The sequence below is a fragment of the Carassius auratus genome, chromosome 12, assembly GCF_003368295.1.
Source record: "Carassius auratus strain Wakin chromosome 12, ASM336829v1, whole genome shotgun sequence".
In the NCBI taxonomy this organism is placed as follows: domain Eukaryota; kingdom Metazoa; phylum Chordata; class Actinopteri; order Cypriniformes; family Cyprinidae; genus Carassius; species Carassius auratus.
The window spans coordinates 8,803,948-8,830,916 of record NC_039254.1 but is presented as its reverse complement, the minus strand read 5'-3'; the positions used below and the strand labels follow the sequence as shown (position 1 = coordinate 8,830,916).

Below are 26,969 nucleotides of genomic sequence, written 5' to 3'. Positions count from 1 at the left end.
CATATATTATGTGCAAAAAAGGGTTAAAATCACATTACATTCTAACATTGTAATATTTCAATTTAAAAACAACAATAATCCTTTTAAAGTAGAAGTTACTAAACTAAAAATTTAAATAATAAACACTAATTGAGTAAAAAGGCTATTTTGATTACCCCATTACACTTACAGTTAGTGTTATCTTACTAAAGCAATTACCTGTAGGTTTAAAATTCTATGTCACTTTTATTGTGCAACTATACAATATTTCACCAAAATGTAAATTTTAGTCAGTTATTTTGCTCCTATTTCATTGTGCTAAGTCTGCTGCACATGTGCGTGGCGACGCTCATTCTAAATGAAGTCTGTGGAGTTTAGCGGGGAATCGCAAATCAAAAGCTAATTGCACACACTGACAGCAACTTTTACAGATGGAGAATATACCTGTGAAATGCAAGTTATGCATTGATAAAGACAGCACATCTCCAACACATTAAACAGCACATCTCTGTCAGCCTCATACGCTGCCTTTCTATCAGAGCATCTGACAGGGCGACAGCGATATACTTTGAACTGAAACTATAGGTGGCTACGCATTTATGAGAGAAATAAATGCAGAAATTATTTAAATGCAAAGCCAAAAAAAGGAGATAGTTTAAACTGACAAATCGTACCAGTGTACTTTGAGGTCAAAATGCGTAACCACTATGCAAAATGTGTACAGGTTGGCAGGCCTGCGTTCGCCTCAAAACTTAATTTAGTCCATTTACTGTAACTACACCTGAAACACTGTTCTCCACAGACCATTATTACCGACACAGAACGATAAACGCTGGAAATATTTAAGATCGTAAATCAATATATGGTGGCTAATTATGATGTCAAGTTCACATTAGCTATGTTTTGTTAAAGAATAAGGACCATTTATGTTGACTGTCTTATTCTCTCTCTGTAACACACACAGACACACTTCCCATACATGCATTAAGCAAACAAATACCAACGAAAGTTAGTCAACATCACACGAAGAGTGCCAATTTTCACCTCTAAAAATCAGCATGATTACAAATGTGATCCTGATTATATGCAAGTTCAATGAACAAGAAGTTAATATTAAGAGTTTTAGACACCATACTGCCTGTTTTTGTTTTTACGCCAACAAAAAATTATTCAAAACACAGAGACAGCACTGTTTTGCGTCTCTGAGCAACATGCCGGTGTTTCGTTCCTGAATGAATCAACCGTTTTAATGATTAAGTTAAATTGCAATTAATCACATTTTAGCAGTGACTTGCTGCCTCCTACTGGTGGTTTTAATTACACACTTTAAGCATCTTTCCTTTTTAAAATAGGGTTAAGGTTTTAAATAGATTTGTGTATTTTCTATGATGTTCATCACAGAGCCAAATATTTAAGTATTAAGACTTAATAGGCTATTTTAATCTGGACTACAACAAGCCATAGATATAGTTTAAAGTGTTTAGATTTTTTTTAATTGTTAATTTACTCTTTACATTAGGGCTTCATTTTTAACATTAGTTAATCGGTTAACATAAACTGCCAATGAAGAATTCTTCTGAATATTCATAATCTTAGGTATTCCAATATTTAATAAGTTGTTAAAATGTAAAGTTGCAACTGTATTATTTAATCAACTAAACATGAACTAAGATTTAAATATCTTTTTAAACAAAAATGTTTAACTTATGTAGCACATGTAGCTATTTCTCATTGTGAATGTTAATGGTTAACTAATGAGATTTTAAAGTGATACCTATAGGTCTCTATAGTTCTTCTGCACTTTAATCTGTGCAAAACTTTTAACTTTATACATTTTTCTGTATTGCTTTAATTTATTTTAAATGTTCAGTTATTTTTGTTATTAGAAAAAAGTTATTTAACCTATTATACTATATTTTGAGCACTCCTTTAAACTAAATTTCAATACCGTGATAATACCATTTACCGTGATAAAAGCATGAGCAATTAATCGCAACAGGAAAATTTGATACCGGCATATCCCAAATTGTAGGGCTGGTCCGAATACCATTTTTTGAGCTTTGAAGCTCCGGTAGTAATCAACACCACATATTCTAAGCTTCGGAAGGAGGGGTCTGAACATATTCTTCTCTCAACACTGTATCTACCCCAGAGGTGAGCTGCCATTTCATTTCTATCACTGCTGTGAACTGACCAGCACACAGAATATGAAGGGTATCAAAAACAAGTTTTACACACACACACACACACACACACACACACACACACACACACACACACACACACACACAGAGAGACATAGAGAGAGACTTAAAGAGGGTTTATACTCCAAATAACTAATTTCATGTTATAGAAAAATTGTGTATGGTCTCTTGTTCTTGTTCCAAGTTACCTTCCTGTCCACTGATTTTTGCCTCTTACAAAAGACAAAAAGCCTTTCAAGATGACAGTAAAGGTTTATGTCACACTTAAGCTTTAGTTAGGCTGAAACTTTAGTTTAGTAACTTTAGTGAAAGTTAAGTTGCACGACAAATGCAATATTAATATGATGCAATAGGCATTGTTATTATTTTTTAAAACTATTGTTTTGATTTGTGCCTTAGCTTTAGTTTGAAATATTTTGTTTACCCTTTTTAAAGTAATATGACATAGATTTTTATATTTATTGATTTATGCCTTCGATTAAACCTGTAATGTTTACCTAATGTAATGTAACGTGAAATTGACTTTTTATATATATATATATATATATATATATATATATATATATATATATATATATATATATATTTGTATTTGCATTTTGAATGCAATTTGGCAACTGCATTCATTAAATGGGTTTATTTTCATAGTTATTAATGTACACAATTTCAGCAATACATTTTTTTCTAAAAAGTAAACAAATTAGTTGTTTATTTTAAGAGACCTATTTTATTTTCTCTTGTATCTTTAGTAATGCTCTTTAATAAAGAAAATTAATTAATTGATGGAATAATCGGTAGAATACTCGATTACTAAAATAATCGATAGCTGCAGCCCTAGATATCAGGAGACAGTACAAAAATGAAAGACGAAAAGCACCATTAAAAAATTCAAAAACTATTCTAAAACACTTCACAAGAATACAGAAGGTAGTTACCTTTATTTTTTTGCTCTGCAACCTGAAACAAGGAAAAAAGTAGTCAGTATGACATTTAAAATTACACTACAGAACAATGTTTGCTAGGACAATGTCTGAGTTTTATTCCTCCATAGACTTGTGCCACGCATGACCTGATGACAGATATCATGATGCTGCTGAATGGATGATTCTGACAGCCAATCAGAATCCACCCAACATCAATGAGTTTGAGAATTCACAGCAGCAGCTGACAGCCCACGCTTAGAATATTGTCCGCTGGTGTAGTCTAGGGATGCCAATGATTAATCGATGATCGCTAAATTGTCGATAAGAGATGTAATCGATTTAAAGCTATCAATGGTCAATTAAGCCATTTCATTTTTGGCTGTGTGCGGCTCATTCGCAAAACACATGCGGGCAGCTGTGAGTGACGGTAACGTATTTTCCGCACTATAAGGCGCACTTAAAAGCCTTTAATTTTATCAAAAACTGACAGCGCGCCTTATAATCCGGAGCGCCTTATATATTAATCAAGGCGCTCTGTCATAATGTGGACATTCCCTTTAGCACAGCTTCATCTAGTGGATGCATTACGCAAATCCAGTCACCCGTTTGACTGCAGTATCTTCTATTCTATGCTCCTTATAATCCGGTGCGCCCTATAAATGAAAACAGTTCTAAAATAGGTCATTCATTGAAGGTGCACCTTATAGTCCAGAAAATACAGTAAATGTATTATAATTCTTTCATATTAAGGAGCAAATGAAAGCAGATGCAAATTAAGCTTAAAAGTATAAAAGTATATTAAAATAGAAACAACACAAAGTTCTTCAACATGGAAAGCAATAGAACTGTAGTAACTAAGTCATTAAAGGGTAACTAAACCCCTGGTCAGAGTCTGACTCCACCCACTGGCAATATTTGAAAAATGCTGAAAATGTGGGCAGAGGACAGCGGAGATAGAGGGAACGAACCAAGGGTGAGGCGTGAACCTGAGACCCGCAGTGACAGATTAATTTACTATACATACATACATGCATACATAAGGGGTGTAACGGTTCACAAAATTCACGGTTCGGTTCGATACGATTCACTGGTGTCACGGTTCAGCAAAAAGAAAAAATTGGCAGATAAATTTCCTTGATTTTTAAAAAAAAATTTATTTATTAAAACTAAGTATGTTGTTTTTTTTTTTTTACATTGAACTGATGGAGCTATTCTTTATCCATCTTCTATGGTGTTTTCTTAGCAGCATACTGTATAAAACAAAAACAGCTCCTTATAAAAAAATTAAAATGTTATATTGTTGTAGTAGTTATGAACAGATACAAAGATGTAACTTTTTATATGGAACTCTATAACTCTTTATATCGAGTGTGTTTTTACTCAATTGGTTCTCTATAGGGCTTATGTTTTTTGGAACAAAGCAGGAATTACGGTCTGGCTGAAATGGGCTCGTGAAGGAATCTTGTAACGGGGCTCAATTACATTAAGCATGTTCTTAAAATCTGCGTTTTCCACTATAGGCACCCGCTCACTCAGTACGTGCTGAAGGCTCGTTGCAAAATTGCTAAAGGGTCTTTTCACCCTGGGCTCAGCGTTACCCTTCAGATACAACGCTATTTGCGCTGCACCATGCCAAGAGTAAAGTAGGTGGAGTTTTCAAAACTTCCCGTACATACGTTCTATTTATAACAGTTCTTCTATCTAATAACGTGCAGGCCTGTTAATTGTATCGTACTGCTCAGGAAATTCCGACACAGTACAGTACTAGTCCATTTTGATTTCCGTGCTTGTTTGGATGCCCCGATCGATTGGTAAAGTGCACCCAAACACCAGACCTGTTGGTTATCGGAGGATCTTCTATTTCTGGTCTGTTAAACGCACTGGCCACCGCGTACCGTGCATGAACTGCTCGCTCACTCAGCGCGTACTGAGTGAGCGAGCGCCTGACTGAGTAGCCTAACATAAACATATAAGTTGGTGTTTTTTTCTTCTTCGGGGTGGCAGGGGCGTTGCTTGTTACGTCGTTTGGGTTATTGGGCTACCTTGTTGAACGCATATCATTATATTTCACAAATTGTTTTTTTCAAAATATAATTTATTAGTCCAACGAACCGTTCGGTTAATAATGCGTACCGCGTACCGAACCGAAAGCCTCGTACCGAATGGTTCAATACGAATACGCGTATCGTTACACCTCTAACATACATATATTAGTGGTGGGCATAGATTAATTTTTTTTTATCTAGATTAATCTCACTGTGATCTTTAAATTAATCTAGATTAATCTAGATTAAAATGGCTCATTCGAATTGCCGTAGCTGGGGTCAGCGGGGACCCGGTGAAGGTTGTACTGTACCAGTGGGCCCTGTCTGAAATTGTTTAATTTGTATGTTCGTTTATTTTTATTCATTTGTGCTATTTACACAATGTTTAAGTTTTTTTCAAGTTTGTAGGTGTCAAAGTACAGAAACCAAATAATTAAATGAAAAATAGCACTGGATAGTCTTCAATGTAAAAATGAAATATACAATCAAACCTACTTTTATTCAGATACATCTCACATTATTACAGTTTCGTTATATATATCAAAAATTATATCTGGTGTCTGAATAATTTTTGGTTTGACTGTTAAAACTACAAAGTAATTCAGTCAAGAGCAGTGAGTGATTTTCATTTTCTTGGATTAACATTACAGCAGCCAGCAGCTAAATTAGGCGCGGCCATTTTAAGAGACGATGAACGCATCCAATATAATACACATCCCATTTTTCCTCAACTGTTTACTTTGACTTAAGAAATAACTGACAGTTTTTTTCTAGCATAATTTCCAAGTTGGATATTTTGACATATTTTGTATGTATTTGTCAGCACAAGAGCAAAAAAAAGCAAAAACAAGCAAAAAAGTGTTTTGAGACACCTTTCTCTGCTTGAGCCCTGAACACCAGAACACCGCGAGTACTGAATTGAGCGCTTCCACATCTTTTTGTTTCTTCAAACTGTGATTTGTATTTTTTCGTTTAGGTGCAGGAGAGCTCGGTTCAGTGTCGCTGTCCGTGATACACTGCTCTCTCTCTCTCTCTCTCCGCACCGAATATAGCGCGCGAGTAACCAGCTACTATGTTCAGCTTTTCCCTATAAGAGTTTTGCGTTAACGCCGATAACGGCCCACCACTAATATATATTCACATTATGCTAAATAGATGCTAAAATGCTCTATCCTGATCATTTTCAATACTCGCAATTCCAACTCCTGACTCGCTACAGTGATTTTGATGGAACAAGATGGTTTTATACTGCCAAGGGGGTGGTTTTATACTGCCAAGGGCATGGTAGCTCGAACCAAGGGCGTGGTGAGCTGGAAACTGCTTACGTCACCTGCCACCGCTTACTTCACGTACCACCGCAAACATCCAATAGGAAAAATCAACTGCAGTAGCCACCATTCAACCTGAAGAGGGCAGCACTCAGACTTTTTTACACCATATATTGAAGAATTAAAACACTTTAGACTCAAATGTCAAAGTTACTCGAATCAATGAACAGCACTAATAAAGCCCCATTCTTAACCCCAGATAATTGTTTCAGATCAGGCTCAGCCCTTTGCAGGACCTTCACATCAAGAGATGCGAAAAACAATGATAAAACATTAATGACAATAAAATAAACCTGCGAAATAAAGGCGGTGAGGATTTAGGAAAAGAATGCCTAAATATTAATACTGAATTTGTGGAAATTCGTGACCAAGAACAAAGCCACAGAAATGTTGGCTATGGGATCAAACGGCATCCAAAAGCATGGTCGAAATGTAACATTTACCATCTAACCAATTATTCCTCTAATAAATAAAGCTTTTATATCACACTTGTCAAAATCAGAGTTTATCATTTGTAAATACACAATTGCTGGATTCAGAACAGCAATTAAAATTCTCTGTGACTGACACTGAGAATACATTTTCCCAGAGCATTCAATGACGTCACTAAACAGTAATGCTACGAGCATCGTTCCCAAGTTTCTAGCCTAGGGCACAGGACAGGTATGATTTTTTATTTTATTTTTTGAATAGACCAACGGGAACACAAAATTCTGACATTTTCTGTAACAGGATCCAACAGGATCAAATTAAGAACTGGTCATAATACTCGGATAAAACAGTGTTTTGCCGCAGCAGTGCCGATGGAGGCGGTTAACTAATTGCGCCGCACAGCCACACACGCGCCACAGTTACATTTGGGATAATTTTAAATGCCATAATGTCAGTTGAAAACATTGCAATTGTCTTGTAAAATACAACAACAAGTACCACTAAACCATTTAAAGAGTGCGTTCAGCGGTCTCTGTGCCGGGATAGAAAACAGTCAACATGGTAAAATGATCTCAAACGTACGGCACGCTCTTTTAATTTTATCAAATGACCATAATAATCACATCTATTCGTTTTACAATCCTGCAACTAGCATTTTATTCAGACTAAAACCTCTTTATTTCGGGTAAGAAAGTGCTTGAGAGTGGCTTTTGCACTGTACACATCCTGCCATGCCGGTGACTGCAAATTGATGCATTTAATCGATTAATTGATCGTTCATTTAAACAACGACGATCATGGAAATTATTGAAAATTGACATCCCTAGTGTGGACGTTAGTAAAGTAAGTGTTCTGTGTGTGAACAGTCCTTTACAGTCTACCCACAGCAAAAGAACGAGAAAAACACAGACAATGGCTAAGCAAAAAAGACAGAAAAATAGAACAAGACGACAAACTACTTTATATCCAATATTACTTTAGTATCTCTAGTTCTAAAACAACACTTTGACATAATAGTAACAGTGGCTTGGATGACTTTCAAATTATTAACAATATGATAAATCAATTCTACACACATAAGCAGAGAATGCACATAACTCCAGAATGCACACCTACATTGTGGCTGTATGTTTTACCACCACAGGGTGAGCATTAATCTACTATAATTTAACAGTTCAACATAATTAAATCACACCTATATAACAATTACCTTCTGTGAGGTTTCCCGTTTCCTTTTATCTTCCTTTTTCCTTTTCTTGTCTTCCATGAACTGCTGCTCCCTTTCCTGATGCTCCTTTCTACAAAAATCATGAATTACGGTTTAAAAAAACATTTTTGGTCAAAACAAACATGCTCAACTGTAAAATATTCTGAAAAAAAAGTATATATATTTATATAAGCCTATTTGTCTATGTACGCATGACCAACTATCTGGAAAATGTACACTTCGTTGAGTATCACCTTCAACCAGTCCAGCTGACTGTTACCAAACCGAACGCATAGCAGCGGCACCAAAGACATGATCATTATATCACAAATCACTCTATATGTAACATTAGTGTTATGCTGTTTTAGGCTCGGCCTGAGTTTGCATATGCCATGCATTAAAAGAGATGCCGATTAAAATCATACATGATCTTCACACTGGGGGAAACTCCTGCTGCTATCCGTCTGTGAGCCTGCAGTCGGCAGGGCAGAGTTGTCGGACAGGGGCTCCCTTCACCCACCCATTTCCTCTGGTGCAGTATATAATATTAACGTTACAGACGTTCCATACGTCAGCTATTCGAACGATTCGTGCAAAAACAAGTATTTAACGGCAAAACTTTGTATGTCGCATGCTTTTGTGGGCCGTTCCAGAATTAGCTAGTTTGTTAGCAAGATAAAATTGACACATACTAAACGTAAATCTCAGGTAGTTTTGTTAATTCCCCCAAGAAGCCGCCGATTATTTGCATACGGATCACGAGAAAAATCAAAAGGGTAAGCAACTGTCAAAACCAGACATGCATATGTATCAGTTTGGTCAAAAGCGAGCCAGGACTATAAGACGAGTAACGTTACACTCTGCCCACCAAAATCATAAAGCCACCTCAAATTTGTTGTCACCTAATGCAAACATTGTCTAGATTAATTAGTACGGTACTAAATTCGCACGGGTATGTTTTTACGATCGACCAGCGGGAAGCTAAAGTTGTTTTCCTGACCATACAGATGCTAACTAGCTAGTTAAACTAGCAAACGAGCTAACGTTAGTGGCTAACAGATGTCGACGACAAAAACTGTATCACGCACAAATGCTTACACGCTACTGCTTTTTTTTATTTAAATGCATACGAATGTCAACAGTATTAAACAACATGTTATATAATTTGCTCTTTAAAACAAAGCTCGTAACTTACCTCAGGAATTACATGCACCGCAGCTAGTCTTCTAGCTACAGCTAAAGTGCTTAAGTGCGAATTTCTGGGTTTTGAGGCAACGTGAAATACAACACTCCATCAAAATCTAGTAGCTAGTCATGAAAACACTCCTTCTGTAGTTTTTAAATATGAAATACGGTAATGTAAACGAAAGAGGAGGAATCTATGTTTAAAGCGCTGTAAATTCAGTCGGGTGACGGTCGGCCATTTTACTGCTCGGTGTGAATGTGTCTGGACAGATCTGACGGAAGGGGGGCAGCCGAGGGAGATTTTTGACCTTCAATATTAAAAGTCTAATAACTCATTAATTGTCAGTTTCTATAATAATAAAATTTGGACCGTTTATTTTAAGTTCTAGCACCTTTTGCATAGTTGCATTGCGCATAAAGTACACAACGGACATAATTTTCATGCATCATGCATGGTTACCTTCGTCTGTTTACTTTTTTTTTTTTTGCAAAATCATCCATTTGATGCGGTACAATAAAAATTCAGTACAAAAGATTTACAAGCACATTTAAAAAATATATAGATTTTTATTTTGACATTGTAATAAAAATATTAAAGACAAAAATATTATGTGTCTACCCACTGCATAAAACTGTCCATTGAATAAAACAATCATGATCGATTCATGGTTTCCAGTCATATTTTATAACTCAGTATGGAACAATAATAATTTGATTAGATTCAACTTTATTGTCATTGCACATGTGGGTACAAGGCAAAGAAATACAGTTTTTATTTTTATTTTTACACTCTTGTGGTGCCTTGTTGGGCCCTGGATCATTAAGCATAAAATGTTATTTGAAATGTGTTTTTATTGCACTTTAAATTGAGTTAAATTGAGTAAATTGAGTTAAAAAACGCATACCAGTTTTTGGTTCATCATTAGTAATGTTTTCATCCTCACAGATTATAATGTTCTATGAGTATAGTTTATTTTCCATGGTGTTCAACAAGAACGTTTAACCACATGTTTATTCTTGACTCAGAAGAATATGGCCCCAAGAAAGAAAGGCGATAAGAAAAGGAATACAGAGGAGGTTATGGAAACAAAGGAGCCACAACATTCTGGTGCTGAACCATCAGATGGCAGCAGTAGAGAAGAAAAAATGGCACGGAAAAGGAAGATAAAGCCAAAGAAAAAATACATAGGTGCTCACGTCTCAATATCAGGTGAGCAAAAAAGCTTTTTTCTAAATAAGGTGTTTGTGCTGAACGTATATAAATAAAAAAATATATATTCTTAAGGAGGAATATGGAAAGCAGTCGAATCAAGTGTGGCCATGGGAGGTCATGCTTTTGCCCTTTTCTTGGGCTCCCAGCGCTCCTGGACGAGACCAGCCCTTGATACAGCAGCTGCAGTTAAATTTCAAGAAGCCTGTGCTCAACATGGCTTTGATCCGATACACATCCTTCCACATGGATCTTATCTGATGAACTGCGGTTCCCCCAAAGAAGGTTTGAGCACTAAATGTACCCAATGTGTGGTTCTGTGCATGCACCAAATACTGAAGCCACAAGGTTGGCATATTCAAAAACAGCTCAGCTGATTTAATCAATATTCAATCCTATAATCAGTACTCTAGGCTGCATATGTTTTGTATATAAGACTGTATGTCAGATGACTCTGTGTTTTTCAATCCAGACGTGTTCAGTAAGAGCCAGACCATGCTTGTGGATGAACTGAGTCGCTGCAGTGCACTGGGCCTCAGCCAGTTTAACTTTCACCCTGGAGCTTCTATAGACTCCACCCCAGAGAAATGCATGGAGAAAATTGCCCAAGCTATTAACCACGCACACCAGCAAACCCCTGCTGTCATTACAGGTCAATTATACAATCCTGATGATTTCTAGAGAATGTGCAATTGTGCTCATGCTTTCTGGTAAATTAAGCTGGATAATGTTCTTCTTTCTTTTCCTTCAATAGTACTTGAAAACATGAGTGGTCAGGGCAGCACTATAGGTGGGCAGTTCAGTGAACTGAGAAGTATAATAGACCGGGTACGTGACAAGACACGTGTTGGGGTGTGTCTGGACACTTGCCATGCTTTTGCAGCAGGTATTGTATGAAGACCCATTCAAATTATTTGGAAAAAGATGTGTTACATAATATATTTTACATAAACAATGTTTACATGTCCACAAGACAAAAAATAGCTGAATTCCTAAAAATTCCCCCTCACAAAAGTTTACATACACTTGATTCTCAATTCTGTGTATAGATGCAAAATCATCCAAAATCATCCATTTGGTTTCCCAGCATCTTTTGCATGTTTGAATCTTTCCCAGCAGTGATTGTATGATTTTGAAATCCATTTTTCACACTGATGATAGCTGATGTACTCATGTGCAACTACTGTGCTACAAAAGTTTTCACTTCTTGAGCATTTACATATGAGTCCTTCAGGTGTTATATGTGTGACCTGTGTGTATATATATATATATGTGTGTGTGCGTGTGTGTTTTGATTTGAGATGATTCTCTTCTGTATAGGCTACGACATATCACCACCTGGAGGGGTGAAGAATATACTTGATGAATTCGATCGTGTGGTCGGTTTGCATTATTTGAGAGCCATTCACTTAAATGACTCCAAAGGTATGAACATTCATTTGAACTTATCAATATAGAGTGCTGCTGGAATTTGTAGGCCAAATCCAGAAAAGAGTTAGCACTTTAGCATGTTTCATTCCCTCGTCCTAAATCCTATAGTTTTATTTTATTAAATTTGTAATAGGTTTTTTATTAAATGGCGAGGGAACTTTCTTGGTTGGCCTACAAAAATAAAAAGTCTTCACCACAGCACTCTATTACTGTAATTGTTTGTGGGGTGACTTAATTTATATGCAAAACACTTACAGTGTGGCAAGTCTGGCTACATATGCCACATACTTCTTTTGAGATTGCGTAATTTTTTCTTTAAAAAGGAAAATTAGGCTGCCATCTGGACCGCCATGAAGACATTGGATGTGGCCAAATAGGCATCACTGCTTTCCGAGAAATTGTTAATGAGCCTCGACTGGATAATATCCCTCTGATTCTAGAAACACCTGGTCGGTAAGTTTCAAGGTGGATAAACAACATTTTGTTGTAAATGAAATAAACAGGGCACCACTGACATACATTTAATCTGCACCCTTTCTTTCTAGACCAGGTTTTGAGTATGCTGAACAGATAGAGCTCCTTTACTCCCTTTGTGAAAAAAAGAAGAAGAATTAAACATCTGCTTGGTGCCGGCTTCCACAGTGGAGTTATTATTGGTGAAGCATAATAAATGTTAAACATTTCTTAAGTCTCAGTCTACATTTTGACCATAAGAGGGAGCCAGGCGCCTGAATATAGAAACAAATGTCAGAAGCAGCAACTGTAAATCTGTTCATTATAGCATGTGTTTTCAATGTTGTACATATTTTGCTTGTGCTCCCTCTTACCTTTCTTGTAAGTTAGAGGGAACTACTTTAACTTGATGACCATCTTCACACATCAGCCCAGACCAGTTGCTGAGTCCCACCTCAGTACAGAGGGTACAGCTCTGCACATTCACAGCCCATCATTAGCCGGACCACACAAGAATGCCACATGCAGTCTTGCAAAAACACATTTTTAGTAAAGCTGCCATCTGTAAGCATTAAAATGCCATTTCTGTGATGACATTGGCAACGGTAAGATTTTGGGAAGTTTAATCTGCCAACGCCTATAGAAGTTGTTTTAGACTTTTAAAGTAGCAGTAGGAAGGATGTTTCAAAGTGTGAATTTATACAGGAAGAGAGAAATGCCTTGCACTGGAATCTGCTACTCCTGTGCCAGCCAACAGGAAATGTCATTCAGGAAGATAATATACCACAGGGCAAAGTAGAGGTTTTGAAACGTAATCATAAGAAGTATGTGAATGAATATGTATTCATATCTTATGTTTTGGCCCTGTTCTGTGTTGTTTTGGTTCCTCTTTTGTTTCATCCAGACGATAACTATTTGGTACACATGTGGCATGAAAATTTTTTCCAGGTCTCGTTTTTACCACATAGACTTTACCTGAAATGAACTTGGCACTGTTAAAGTTAATTAATAGAGCCTGAGGTTTAAAACTCAGAGTCTGTTATACTTAGTGTTAAATACTCGATTCTATATAAAAAGGGCTATAACACATTTTTTTAGATGTGCATGATTCAGCTTACCTTAAAAACAGCTAAAGTCAAAAAAGAACAAACTGTTTTGAGTCTTGATATGCAAGCATTGAGCCTTCACATAATATCAGATGTTACTGTTTGAACAGTAGTGTACCCCATGTTGCACATTTGTTGAGATCTGTCAGGACAAACGTTTCACACGTTGGATGTGTGAAATGAAAAGCACAGTTTCTGAGTGTCCTTAAGAACTGCAAATGCCAATGTTTTGGTAAGCGCATGTAACATCAGGCTTAGCAAAGCCTCACATCAACAGACTGAGAGCCTTGTGAGCCAGATGACGCAGTGCCAGATCATGAGCAAAATCAACGGACCACACAGACCTTTAGAGTTTCTCACAAAGCACAAACCAACTGCAATTTCTCTCATTTAGTTACGGAGTACTGTTTGCCAGCAAGTAAAGACAAATGTAAGATTTATTCAGATTTATGTCAAACCACATGAATCTGTATCCTTTTGTGACTTGCATTCTCCAGCAAACACATTTAATGAGGTAACCATTTAATGGTGCAGTTAGTGAAATGGCTGTATATGGCTTTGACTGCTTCTATCCTGCTGATCCTTACCAAGGAATTTTCCGGAGTGGTGGCTGGGCATAGAGCCACAGAGCGACAGGCCTTCACACACAGCGGCCACAGGCTCCAGCCTGGTCCTCCAAGAGTCCTGTTGCTCCAGTAACCACATAACAACCAGATAGTCTGCCTTCCGTGAATATTTAGTTTCCTGAAATTTAGCTGAATGATGCAGATGGATATTTTGATGCAGTGCTAATGAGACGATAGATTTGTAATAGACTTGAGACTCAAACTCATGAAAACACGTTCAGGTCACATTTCAATCTAAATGAAAGGAATAAAAACAAATAATATTCGACTTATTATATATACATATATATATATATATATATATATATATATATATATATATATATATATATATATATATATATATATATATATATATATATATACACATGTATATATATATATATATATATTTTTTTTTTTTTTTTTTTTTTTTTTTTTCTGTCAACCTTTTTAATTTGGGGTGTTTGTATATCAAATCCATTAAATATTCATTAAACTTAGATTCAAGAGTGTGATTCTGCACTCTTTATAGGTTTTTTTTTTTGTTTGTTTGTTTTTTGTGCACAAATCCCCATTGCATTAAAATGATTTGAGCAGTAGGAATTTAAATCTGGAAAGACTAAATCTTATGAAAGTCAGTCTTTTACTTCTAAGCACTTCACTTATTCCCCCATATTTTTTTACATTTGAACACATCTATTCTCAGTATAGTAATGTAAAGAGAAAAAATATATATTCATCATAGCTTGCACTTTAAAATGCTGCTACTGAATTAAAACACAAACGACTAAAAGTGCAACGCTTTATGCCCTCCTTGACACACTCTACCATTAAGATCCCACCCCTACCACACCACAAGTGTAATAACACTGAGATATGTGCACACACTTCAAATGCACAGGCGAAAGCATCCAAGAGAAACAGACTAGAAACCCCAAGTTTGCTCAGACAGACACAAACATTTATTGGCAATACACACACTACGCTAACTGCAATAGAATGACGGAAACATGAGGACACAATGGTCCGTTTGTTTGTTTTAGGAAGCGTACACTTTCAGGTGTTTTTCTTTGACTATGTGTCTAGTCTTTGTCAAAGGCCAAAGGGAAAGATTTCAGATCTTTCTAAGCATGTTCGTGCACAAGTGGAGTCAAGCAAGGCGTGGACACAAACACACAGAGGGGTCAGAGGTCAGACTACAACATTCCTCACAGCGCTGGACACACACTCTCACACACACACTCTTGACCTGTGTTTTTGTCCTTGGACATACTCTAATAACTAGCTAAACTAAGTAAACACACACACAGTTATGTAAGCTGTCCTCCCAAGTGTTATCACACCAAGCAGATAGATTTGGGATTAGGGAATGGGATGACATTTTCCGAGATCCACAGCGGTCTTTTCATATTACATACAAACAGGGCTCTTTATAGTGCTTGTAGACTGGTAAAAGAGAAATGGTATAGTTTTGGATCAGCTACTTTGGCTTCAGGGGACTGTTTTAAGTCACTAATGTTGATTCTGACACTATGGGCATCTATATGTGTATGTGTGTTGAGTTTCCTGCTAGCTCAGGTCCAGCCTCACAATTGCCTATTGTCTGGACCGAGTCACACTTCCTGACAGGGCAGAATTCACGGAAGCAGGGACACAGTCCAAACAAATTCTTTGGGCTACACCTCCACCCCGGTTTGATCGCACCCGCCATTCCAAGGAGCCGTGTGCCAAGAAAGGGCATGTTCCCAACAGGAAGTTAATTAGCGTCAAGGAAAGCTGGGGGGAAGCAGGTGGAGTCAGGAATATGACTTGCCTCTCATGTACTTACTGAAAAAATATGGATGTGTTTATCCTAATTATGTGTTTATTTAGTCATAAGGTCATAAAGATGCTTTGTCTTTAGTTTCTAGGTTATTTTTAAATGCTAAAAATGCTCTAATAGCCCCCGACCCACACATTAAACACCCCATCCTCCATCCAACCCGACACCCACACACACACACAGACAAGAAAAAACGCTTTCCTTTTCAGACAGCAACATCTGGCTTTCATAACCCAAGTCAATGCTCCTTTCCAGCTACTAATGGACTTTAAATAGGATATCTGACCACTGGGCTCTGTGTCTGTGCCTTGGCGCAACAATTAAACAAATATTTGCTTTTAGGGGAAAATTGGATGGAGAAATACAAGAAAAATATGATAGAATTTGTGAGCATGACATGTAATGCCAGATGCTTGTGTAATTGAGAGTCTCTGAACCCCTCCATTGTTCTTGTCAGTCCCTTAATAGCCATGCACACACAGTATCCCACATAGTGTATTCTACAGAAATGGAAAGGAAGGTGCAGATCAGGAAATGAACCATTAAAACAAGACAAGGCAAGAGTAACGTTCGGCAAGTTAATAATTCACTGCATGGATTCCAAAAATCCTAAATTTAAAGCTCCAAACTAACAAAAAGACATTGAACACATTCTCAGCATCTTGGTGACAGATGGAAACTTCAGTTATACTAACTCATATCTATTTATTACGATCAAGAAAAAGAAACTCCACAAGCTCAATCAAAACAAACCTTTTTCACACATAAGAAAAATAAACATAATTTTTTTTTTTTACATAAAAAGTAATAATTATGAGAGAAAATTCTAAATGAGATATAAGATATGAGTCATAAGTCATAATTAAAAGATAAAAACTCAAACTTATGATACACCGAGTTTTATAATTATGACATTTATTGGCTACTTTGACTTCAGGTGACTGTTGTGTCACTAAAGTTGATTCTGACACAAAACCTTTTCACATGCCACCTTTTCCCAAATTCTCCTCTGAATATGAAAAATTCATGAAAAACATAAACAATGGTAAAATATTTATGGCTAAAGTCTCAGACAGTGAACTTATTATTACTGTAATAAACAGGGAGTCCTCCAAAAAAATATTTTTTTTTTTATTTATTTTTTTACTTTTGGGAACAAACATTTCTGGAAAAACCGATTTGAGACTTTTTGAAAGGTTACAACAGCAGTGACAGCTTTTGTAAAAAAAAAAAAAATAAAATAAGTGTGTAGAGTATAGAAAATATTACCAAAAAGGAGATACTCGTATTGGATTTGTCCTTGGAAGACTTGAACTGGACACTACCTCAGACAATTATAAACATACCTGGCATTGCTTAACAGCAAAGAGCAAAGAAAGAGCATGACTGTGTTGCTTTGTTGGACTGAAGGAATTTTATTTCACACCCAGACAGGAGTAGTCTAACTAAATAGGTCACTACACTTTTGGTTTTCTGTTTTTCTAAGCTTGCTTTGTGGATTAAATAGTTTAAACATAAAAAAATGAAATGCTGACAGAGTTTAAATCCTTGGCAGGCTTTGTAACCTATGTGAAAGTAATTTCCTGAGGAGACATCCTTTTTCACCGGGAATATTTTATCCTGTTTTACTGGCCCCCTTTCCCCAGCCTCCATCTCCCTTCCTCTGCCCCCACTATTTTAAAAAAAGTACTCTTGATCCTTATCCCTTACACTGCATTATCCACCTGTTTCTTGAAACCTGAAACATCTGCTTTCTAGCGATATCACTGTCTGTCTTGTGTTTCAAATGCATATTTACATGTAGGATTTAACCAAAGCCCTGTCACACTGATCCAGCAAGATAACATTATTGACGTCTAATGGCCTAATGGTGTTTTGCCGTAAGCAAAAAACACAGTCCCAGTCACACTTTCAAAACACAAATGTGATGCATCACACAAATGTGTCTATATAAAGGAATAGTTCACCTAAAATTCACTCACCCTCAGGCCATCAAAGATGTAGATCAGTTTGTTTCTTCATCAAAACATTGCTTAGCAATGGATCCTCTGCAGTGAATGGGGGCTCTCAGAATAAAAGTCCAAATAGCCGATAAAAACATTACAATGATCCACAGCATGACTGAACATGACAGAAGATGGACTTTTTCACTGGAGTAAGTGTAATTATGGATTATGAACACATATTTTAGGCCAAGCAATGGTTCAAAGTTAAAATGCATTCATGATGTATTTGTTTCTTTCAAACACACACGTTTCATTTCACAAGATGGTAACTGATTGACTGGGGTCATGTTGTGGATTCTCATTCTGACAGCACCCATTCACTGCAGAGGATCCATTAATGTAATTTTCTCTAAATCTATTCTGATAAAGACACTAACTCATCTTGGATAGCCTGGGGGCAAGTAAATTCTCAGCAAATTTTAATTGAGGAGTAAACTATTCCCTTAAGGACATGCCCTGCAGTATCTCTGTGGATCGGGGTAATTAGTCTCTCATCAGGCTCCCATCATGGAAAATACTGGATGATCATCACTACAAAGAGATGATGACCCCTTGACTAAACAGAGAAGAGTGATATCGTAAAATGAGCAGATGCAAGAAGAAGGCACACTTTTAAAACAGTGCAACTCGTGAACAGAATGAGACTGAAGTGAGATTTCAGTACAAATATGCCTGAAGTCAAAAAGGAAATAAACAAAAATCCAAACGGAGAAAATAACTCAACGCACAGGAGAGCGGAAACTCTGATAACATTAGACTTGTAACATTGTGTACACTACAGTCAATTACAAGCTTATCTTACATTTCTTAATAATCACCTCACTATCAAGAATAAGCATCAAGTGTGGGAAAGAAAGAGTCGCATTGTTTTCTCAAAGGCATTTGTCATCATCAGATCATGTGTGAAAATAACATAGCACATGCTTAAATGCCTTTGTGGACTGTTTGGAGCTTTTGAAGCGAAACACGATACTACTAACTTCAACACTCACTATTTGTTAACCAGAGTTCATTACGAGGTAGCATACACAGAGGAAAGCCAGCCGTAGGACATCGCTCAAATCTGAGCTCTGTAAACATTGCCATGATAAGCTAAGAATTCTCTGCTGGATCCGTTCCCTTTTTGGCACTGATCTCAAGACAGGAATCACAGTCTGAACACACACAATCATGGGAGACTGCAGAAAGAATGCAGGAAGACAAAACACATTGATATGGTAGACACATATAGCTATGTATTTAATTAGATTTTTTTAAGAGAAGGGTTATGTAATCCTGAAGATACATGAGACAGGATTGGTGCAATGATGATTGTTTTATAGTTTATGCACTTTACTTTTTTTAATGTTAATAAAATACAATTGATTTTTGATAGTTCAAGTAAGCTTATGTCCTTTAAATAAAATATTAACAGATAACATTTTATTTTAATCATGTGTTAACTTAAGTGTTCAAATTTCATATTAATTGTCACGACACAGGCTAGAAACACAAGAGGTGAGTGATCAAAACAGTGGTATTTATTGACGGAATAGCAAAGGAGAATCAGTAGCTGTCATGAGGGGGGTAATGGCCTTGAGATTCTCTGTCCAAATGGCTTAGATGGGAGTAAAGGCTGATTTATACTTCTGTGGCGGACATACACCATAGCCTCTATGCCACAGGATGTGCGTCAGTTTTCATTTATACTTCTGCGTCATTGTCTGTGTCGACGTGCAGTACACATGCAAACCAACAGTCTGCAGTGTCCAAGGGCATGTTCCGTGTGTAACCCGCACCCCACGGCAAAAGTAGAAGTAGCTTGTTGGAGAAGCATCAGCCTTGATGGCGGCAAATAAATATAAAAGAATAGATCATTTATTTAAAACTACAAAAAAATAGAGATGACAACGTCATAGCAGAAATGGCATTCTTTCAATCTCCACAAGGACTTGTACCATGGCAAAACAACTGTTTGTCGCGGACAACAAAGTGATGTAATGCTAAATTTTATGTCTTATCATTTATTTAATGCTACAAAAAATGATAAGACACTTGTTCTTTGCTTTGTTTTATTTTATAACATTAAAATATATGAAAGTGCAAAACAGACACACACACAAAACTCAAATACATATGGAGCGAGGGGTACTAGCAGACCAATCGCAGCACTTGCAGTCCGCGTTGATTTGACACGTCGTGACGTTTTTGGAGAGTGCACGTCAGGCTACGCCACAGCCTGCATATACTACACACAACCTATGTCATAGCTACAGTGTAGTTTTGACGCAGAAGTATAATTCATACTTAACAGGTCCTTGTTTTATGCAAGTTGTTCAGGGAAGAGCAGGATTGGCGGCAAACAGGAGCGGTGTAGAGCAGGAACTTCTAGGGTGAGTAAACGCACAGGTAAGGTTTAGAGAGAGTCTGGTTGTTCAGAGTTGTGAACAGTAGAGCAGACGAGGAGGGAATGTGGAGTGAGAGCAGATAAAGGGAAGCTTGATGAGCTGCAGCAGGTGTTGTGATCAGTAATCCGGTCACTGAGATCTGGTGAACGTGGGTGTTGATGGCTGTGGAGACCGTGGTGACTGTGACTCCCTGACATTACCCCCTCCCCTAGGGGCAGTTCCTGACGCCCTAACATGATGACAGGGAAGGCCATGATCAGGGTGCCTAAAATTGAAATCCAATAGAAGCAAGTGGTCAAGCATATCGTGCTGGGGCACCCAGGATCTTTCCTTTGGTCTGAATCCCTCCCAGTCCACCAGGTACTCGAGCCGGACTCCCCGTTAGTCCTGAATGTTGCGGACCTGGTAGACTGATGTATCCTCCAAGATCTCTGGTGGAGGAGGTGGGTCCGGCTCTGTGGGTCCTGCAGTAGAGGGGAAGAAAGGTTTTAGGAGTGATATGTGGAAAGTGGGGTGAATTCTGTACCTGGCTGGGAGCTGGAGCTGATAAATGACTGCTTCTTTCATGGGAAGGGACCTATGTAGTGGGGACTCCTACATGCTACAAGCTTCCTGCTTGGCCGGCGGAGGTGAAGGTCCCAGGTAGACAATCAGACAGTCTCCAGGCTTAAAATGGAAGGGGGTGAGGGGGGTTGGGGTCTACCCCTTTAAGCATGTTGTTTTGTACGTCTTTGGTATGGGCACAATGGTAGATTTTTTGAAGCACGAGGGAACCACAGACAGACAGAGAGAGAGGTTGAAATGTCTGTTAAAACACTGGCCAGTTCGAATGTGCATGCTCGAAAGCACACGGCCTGGGATGCCCTAGGGACCCGCAGCCTTACGGATATTTACCTGTTGGAAGGATAGAGTAACATCCGCGACGTAACAGTGGTCCAGAGCACAATCACCACGTGTGCTGATGGTGATGTGTTGAAAATATTTTGCCGCTATTGTTCTGAAGTTGGCTTTGTTAAATTCCCCCCGTAACAATAAACGCTGCATCTGGGTGTACGGTTTCCTGCTCACTTATATTCCCATACAGTTCCTTGAGTGCCTGGTCTGTGTTGGCTTGTGGGGGAATGTAAACAGCTGTGATTATGACCGCTGTGAATTCCCTCGGTAGCCAGAATGGTCGACACAGAAGCATTTGAAATTCCAGATAAGGGGAGCAGAAGGATTTAATAGAATGTAGGTGCCTCTCATCACACCATGAGTTGTTGATAAGGAAACAAATGCCCCCACCTCTGCTTTTCCCTGTGAGCTCTTTCGTTCTGTCCAAGCGGTGCACTGAGAACCCCATAAGCTCGATGGCTGGAGTCTGGAATCTCAGCAGACATCCAGTTTTCTGTGAGGCAAATAATGCAGCAGTCCCTTGTTTCTCGTTGGTATGAGATACGTGCTCGCAGTTCACAGAGTTTGTTGTCCAGTGACTGAAAGTTAGCCAGCAAAATGGTTGGGAGAGGAGGTCGGAGGGGACGACGTCTGAGTCTGACAAGGACGCCGGCTCTCTTCCCTCTTTTCCGACAGCGTTTCCTCGGTCGCACCTGTGCACCCCAGACAGAGGGCTCTGATGCGTTGTCTGTAAACAAGGTGCCAGCATTCAAGAACTCAAAGTCCGGTTTGCGTTTTGCGACATAGGAACCTATGCTTAGAAGTGTATGTCTGTCGTAGACCATTATACAAACAACATCCAAAATGTAGAACAACAATACAAGTAAAACAAATGGAAAACTGCTAAGTTTACTCGGAGCTCGCAACACGGCCGCCATGCTCGGCACTATCTTGGATTACATGGATATGGCACAGACTGAGCAGCTGCGGACGTACCTGATGGCATCCCAGGTCATACTGGCCACCAGTACCGAGCTTGACGGAGCAAGAGAGTGCGCTGGCTGCTTGGGTGTCCAGAGCCCTGTACATTGTGGACTGAGCCCAGAAAGGATTGTCGCTGGGAGGATGGAACGTATGTTTTCCCTTCTGGGCTTCAGTGCAGAGCAGGCTCAGTGTGGGTGGCATCACGTATGCGCTTGGTGAGGTCCCACCGAATAGGGCTGTTGATAATGGCTGGAGGGAGGATAGGTTCTGGGTTGGAGGTTTGCTCTGGGGTATGCAAATGGAAAAGGGCATCTGCCTTGAGGTTTTGGCTTCCAGGATGGTAGGTGATGGTGAAATTGAATTGTGTGAAGAATAGTGCCCAATGGGCTTGACAGGGGTTGAGCCGTTTAGCAGCCAGTGATGCCACTTCTCCAGGGCCAACTTGATGGCCAGAAGCTGCCTGTTTCCTATGTTGTAATTTTGCTCCATAGGGGTCATTTTCTAGGAGAAGTAAGCCCAAGGATGGAGGCGGGGAGGCGCACCATGATATTGAGATAGCACAGCCCCGACACCGGTGGTAGAGGCATCTATTTTGATCACAAAAGGGTGGCATAGGATGGGGGCTATGCTGAATGCCTTTGAGGTTGTTGAAGGCTTCAGGGCTCCAGGACAAAGACCAGGGTTTGCCGCATAAGTGAGCCGAGCCGTGAGAAGACTGAACTGGCGAATGAACCTTCTATAGAAATTGGCAAACCCCAGAAACCATTGAAGATCCTTTACTGACTGAAGAAGAGGCCACTGTTGGATGGTGGTTACCTTCCCCTGGTCCATCTGGATACCTTCAGGACTGAGGATGTACCCGAGGAACTGCACCATGGAGTGGTGGAACTCGAATTGCTCCAACTTCAGGTAGAGTAACTTGTTGCCGTTTGAGGACTTGTGTCACGTGGTGGGGATGTTCGGCCATGTTCCGGGAATATATCGTAATTATTGATGATAACCATCACAAATTGATAGAGAAACTCCCAGATCACCTCGGTTATAAAGCTCTGGAAGACAGCAGGTGCAGGTGATCAGTAATCCGGTGACTGAGATCTGGTGAATGTTGGTGCTGGTGGCTGTAGAGACTGTGGTGACTGTGGTGAGATGACAGTGACTCCCTGACATTAATAAATGCTTTAGAAGTGTTTTAATTTTAGTTAACAAATCTGTTAATAAATACAACCTTAAAGTGTTACCATTTTGTTAATATTTTGAATTAGCTTTTATTTGTAGATTTTTAGATTTCATTTTAATCTTTTCTTTTAAAAAGTATTTTTTATGTGCTTTTGTCATTTTTATTCATTTTTTATTTAATATTTAATTTAAACAATATAGCTATTTTTGTTCAATTTATTTTTTATTTGAGTTTTAGTTTTTATTTCCAGTTAGTCATTTTAGTGATTCAACTTAATCTTCAGTCTCATTTAGCTTTCAATACAATTTCAAATATTTGTTTACTTTGTATAAATAATTGTAAAATTTTGGTATTTGGAAATGTTAAATAAAGTTTGGTTTTTGTTTCATTATTGCATTTGTATTATATAATATAATAATATTAATAAAGTCTATTGGACTTGTGTGAAAGTAGAGGAGGGAACTGGGGAGGAAACTGGGGGGATTGAGAGAGAGACTTAAGGAAAAAAGAAAAAGACAGACTGTTTTTCTGACAAAAATGGGAGAGAAAAACCTAAAATGATATCCCTGCCTCCCTCTTGGGACCAGCATCTGAAAAGTATCCAAAGGCTCCATGTTATTCACAGCAAATAGCTGGCATGCTTGAGCAGAGGGGATTGTTTACTCTAGAAAGAGCAAGATAGAGCAGCTGATGGGACAAGCAGAGAGAAAAACAGTGAATAAAGATGAAAAGATAGAAAAGATCAGACAAATAGACAGACAAAAACACACTGTCAAAATTCTAAGCTGGTGATATTAAATGCAGTCAATGGAGTTATATCTCTGAAATAGCTGTTCTATAATCTATGATAACTATAGAAACTTAATCTCCCCAAATGGCCTTTTTAAACCAATCCATCTTTCATTTCAAACAAGAGCAGTTGTGATTTTGAATGGATCAGCATGTTTTTTTCGGGCTATTTTCCCTCTCAATAGAGGGACTGTACTGAATCACAATCAATTTCCAACTGATGTTCATGCATAGCTCTTAGATACAAACTGCAGGACTCTCATTGATCTACTGATCTGCTTACATCAATAACACTGCTCTGGGTTATGAATTATTTTGACCCAATGGTGACACCAACATTAAAGCCATCTAGACTTTGATCACAGGCTTTTTGTGGTTTATGCAATCCCTGCTGAAAGCAAACATCCTCAAACAGGGATGCATTATTTACATTTGAAAACGGAAGACTTTCTAATTACAATTCCTGAACACAGCACATACTTCAATAAAAAAAACATGGGGATACTTAAAATGGAATCTTGTTGCTGAGCTGAACAATTAAGTTTTTTAACAATTCTATAACTATTTAATGTTTTATTACTTAATTAATATTGTTAGTTATTGTTGTTAATTATTCTTATTAATAATGTGTTATTATTACCAGTTTCAGGTAGTAATTAGTTCATTGAATTACTAATACAATTTAAAGGGGGGGTTGAAATGCTATTTCATGCATACTGAGTTTTTTACACTGTTAAAGAGTGGGATTCCCATGCTAAACATGGACAAAGTTTCAAAAATTAAGTTGTACGTTTGAAGGAGTATTTTTGTTCCAAAAAAACCTCTTCCGGTTTGTCACAAGTTTCGGAAAGTTTTTTTCGAGTATGGCTCTGTGTGACGTTAGATGGAGCGGAATTTCCTTATAAGGGCACTTCTGCCGGAAGAGCGCGCGCTCCCATATAGCAGAGCACTGAGAGGCTGAGCACAGCCTGATCAGAGCGAGAGTGTCGCGAAAAGTCACAAAAGAAGTGTGTTTTTGGTTGCCAGGGCAAGACAACCCTGCACAGATTACCAAAAAAACAGCATTAAGGGACCAGTGGATGGAGTTTATTTTTACAGAGCATCAACGGAGTTGTGCAAGTGTTTTTGTTTGTTCCCTGCATTTCGGATTGCACATCGTTTATTTCTTAAGGATAATGCAGTCCCAACGAAAAAGGGTCACGTTTGTGTGTTGGAACCGCATGCGGTGAGTAAAACTGCTTCAAATATCTCTGTGTTGTTAACTTAGCTATCAGCGCGTAAGCACATCAAGTAAACAACATGCGATGTTGTCATCAAACTGCACTTTCCACATGTACAGCTTAAAAAAAAAAAAAAAAAAAAAGATGACATAAAGTGGAACTTAGTCATTTTCCAAAACCGCTAAGCAAATATATACAGTTTCAGTACATACCACATAGAGACTGATTGCTGATGCTGCTCTTGATAAATTTCAGCCTCTGGATCTGTGTCACAGCTTCCAGATGCTCTCAACGCAAAAGCTTACTGGCGCTCGTGATTCTTTAGCTCCGCCCACACGTCACGTCTCTAGGCGCTCGTGTTTTTCCGGAAAAAATCGGTACAGACTATCTTTCACTTATAAATATAATAAAAATAAAGACTTTTTGGAGTTATGAAGGATGCAGTACTACTCTATAGGTACTCAAGATTAACAGGATATTGAGTGAAAACGAGCATTTCACCCCCCCCCCCCCCCCCCTTTAAGTAATAATATTACAGTTACCATACAAAACAATGACAAGTTAGTTACTTTTCCCCCCAAAATTGCTAAAGATTTGAAATTAAAAAAATTAAATAATCCCTATCAATTTTCAAAATCACTGTCACCAATGCAGCAAGCTAGGTTCATCGAAAATGGAGAAGCACACATCATGTGGCAGCTGGAAATATAGCATTATTTACATTTTGTAGAAAGAAAGGATGTCATTAACATCAGTGTCATATGTAAATAGTGTAATGGTACTAAGACTTTGTCTACTGTGAATCCCAATATGTTTGGTTGGTTCTACGTGCTTGAGCCCTGTTGCATATTTTATATTGCTGCTTTATTAAGTAACAGAGATGTTTAAAATATTGTCCTGTTTGAGCCAAAAGTAGGCTACTCTTTATTTATCTGTAACTTTCGTGTACTCAAAGACGGTCAAAATTATGCAATAACCAGGTGTGTAATGGAAAAGTAATGTAACTAGTAGTGTAAAAGTAATAATATTACTTTTCAAATAAGTAACCCAGTCAGTAATGAGTAATATATATTTTAAAAAATATGAGTAACTAGCCCAACAATGATTTTGACTATAGTGGATTTGTTTGAAAATAAACATCATAGCCATTTGACAGAGCTGGTCATGTGATTTCAACATGGCTACACCCATGACGTTTAATGTCAAATAAATTAAAAGCTTTTTCTGCAAGACTAATATGTTTGGAGTCTTAGGTGCACAATATATATATATATATATATATATATATATATATATATATATATATATATATATATATATATATATATATATATATATATATATATATGCCCTATAGTGAAAAATACTTTAAATATCTTGCGTAAATTATTCAACGATCATACAATCTTCATCAATATCCTCATCAATAGTGATATTAAAACACATTTTAGGCTTAATATTAAGACAAATGCATTGTGCACAAGTATAGCCTAATCCAAAAAAAGTTTAATTAGCCTAATAATTTTATATCAGTAAGTCTCGATTGATATGTATAGATTTTATACATACGAATAGATTTGAACTAGCCTATAGAATACCT

At 37.8% G+C, this 26,969-nt stretch overlaps 2 protein-coding genes across 5 annotated transcripts in view; one reads left to right on the top strand and one right to left on the bottom strand.

Annotated features, from left to right (window-relative positions):
* LOC113111729 (trinucleotide repeat-containing gene 6B protein-like) overlaps positions 1 to 9,579 on the bottom strand; it is a 32,272-nt gene extending 22,693 nt beyond the window's left edge. The window contains exons 1-3 of the mRNA XM_026276766.1: positions 9,314 to 9,579; positions 8,122 to 8,209; positions 3,119 to 3,140 (exon numbers count right to left, since the gene is read on the bottom strand). Of these exons, the coding sequence (XP_026132551.1) occupies positions 3,119 to 3,140; positions 8,122 to 8,178 (79 nt within the window). The 5' untranslated portion in view covers positions 8,179 to 8,209; positions 9,314 to 9,579. The remainder of the gene's footprint in view (positions 1 to 3,118; positions 3,141 to 8,121; positions 8,210 to 9,313) is intronic.
* On the top strand, positions 8,510 to 12,627 carry si:ch211-141o9.10 (probable endonuclease 4). Of its 4 annotated transcripts, none has more exons than XM_026276768.1 (8): positions 8,510 to 8,650; positions 10,333 to 10,513; positions 10,589 to 10,798; positions 10,986 to 11,165; positions 11,268 to 11,399; positions 11,834 to 11,938; positions 12,268 to 12,397; positions 12,490 to 12,627. In XM_026276768.1, exons 1-8 carry the CDS (start codon positions 8,525 to 8,527, stop codon positions 12,557 to 12,559), a joined length of 1,134 nt encoding a protein of 377 aa, XP_026132553.1. In that variant the 5' UTR covers positions 8,510 to 8,524; the 3' UTR covers positions 12,560 to 12,627. The 4 variants fall into 4 exon arrangements, with proteins under 4 accessions (XP_026132553.1, XP_026132552.1, XP_026132556.1 ...); XM_026276767.1 differs by having other exon boundaries at positions 10,330 to 10,513; XM_026276771.1 differs by having other exon boundaries at positions 8,568 to 8,894.
* Positions 12,628 to 26,969: the final 14,342 nt, after the last annotated feature.

Coding starts and splice junctions, on each gene's coding strand:
- si:ch211-141o9.10 (XM_026276767.1), top strand. CDS start 8,525: ATGCCGATTAAAATCATACATGATCTTCACACTGGGGGAAACTCCTGC. Junction 8,651..10,329: donor TCACCCACCCATTTCCTCTG/GTGCAGTATATA, acceptor TTCTTGACTCAG/AAGAATATGGCCCCAAGAAA. Junction 11,166..11,267: donor AACCCCTGCTGTCATTACAG/GTCAATTATACA, acceptor TTCCTTCAATAG/TACTTGAAAACATGAGTGGT.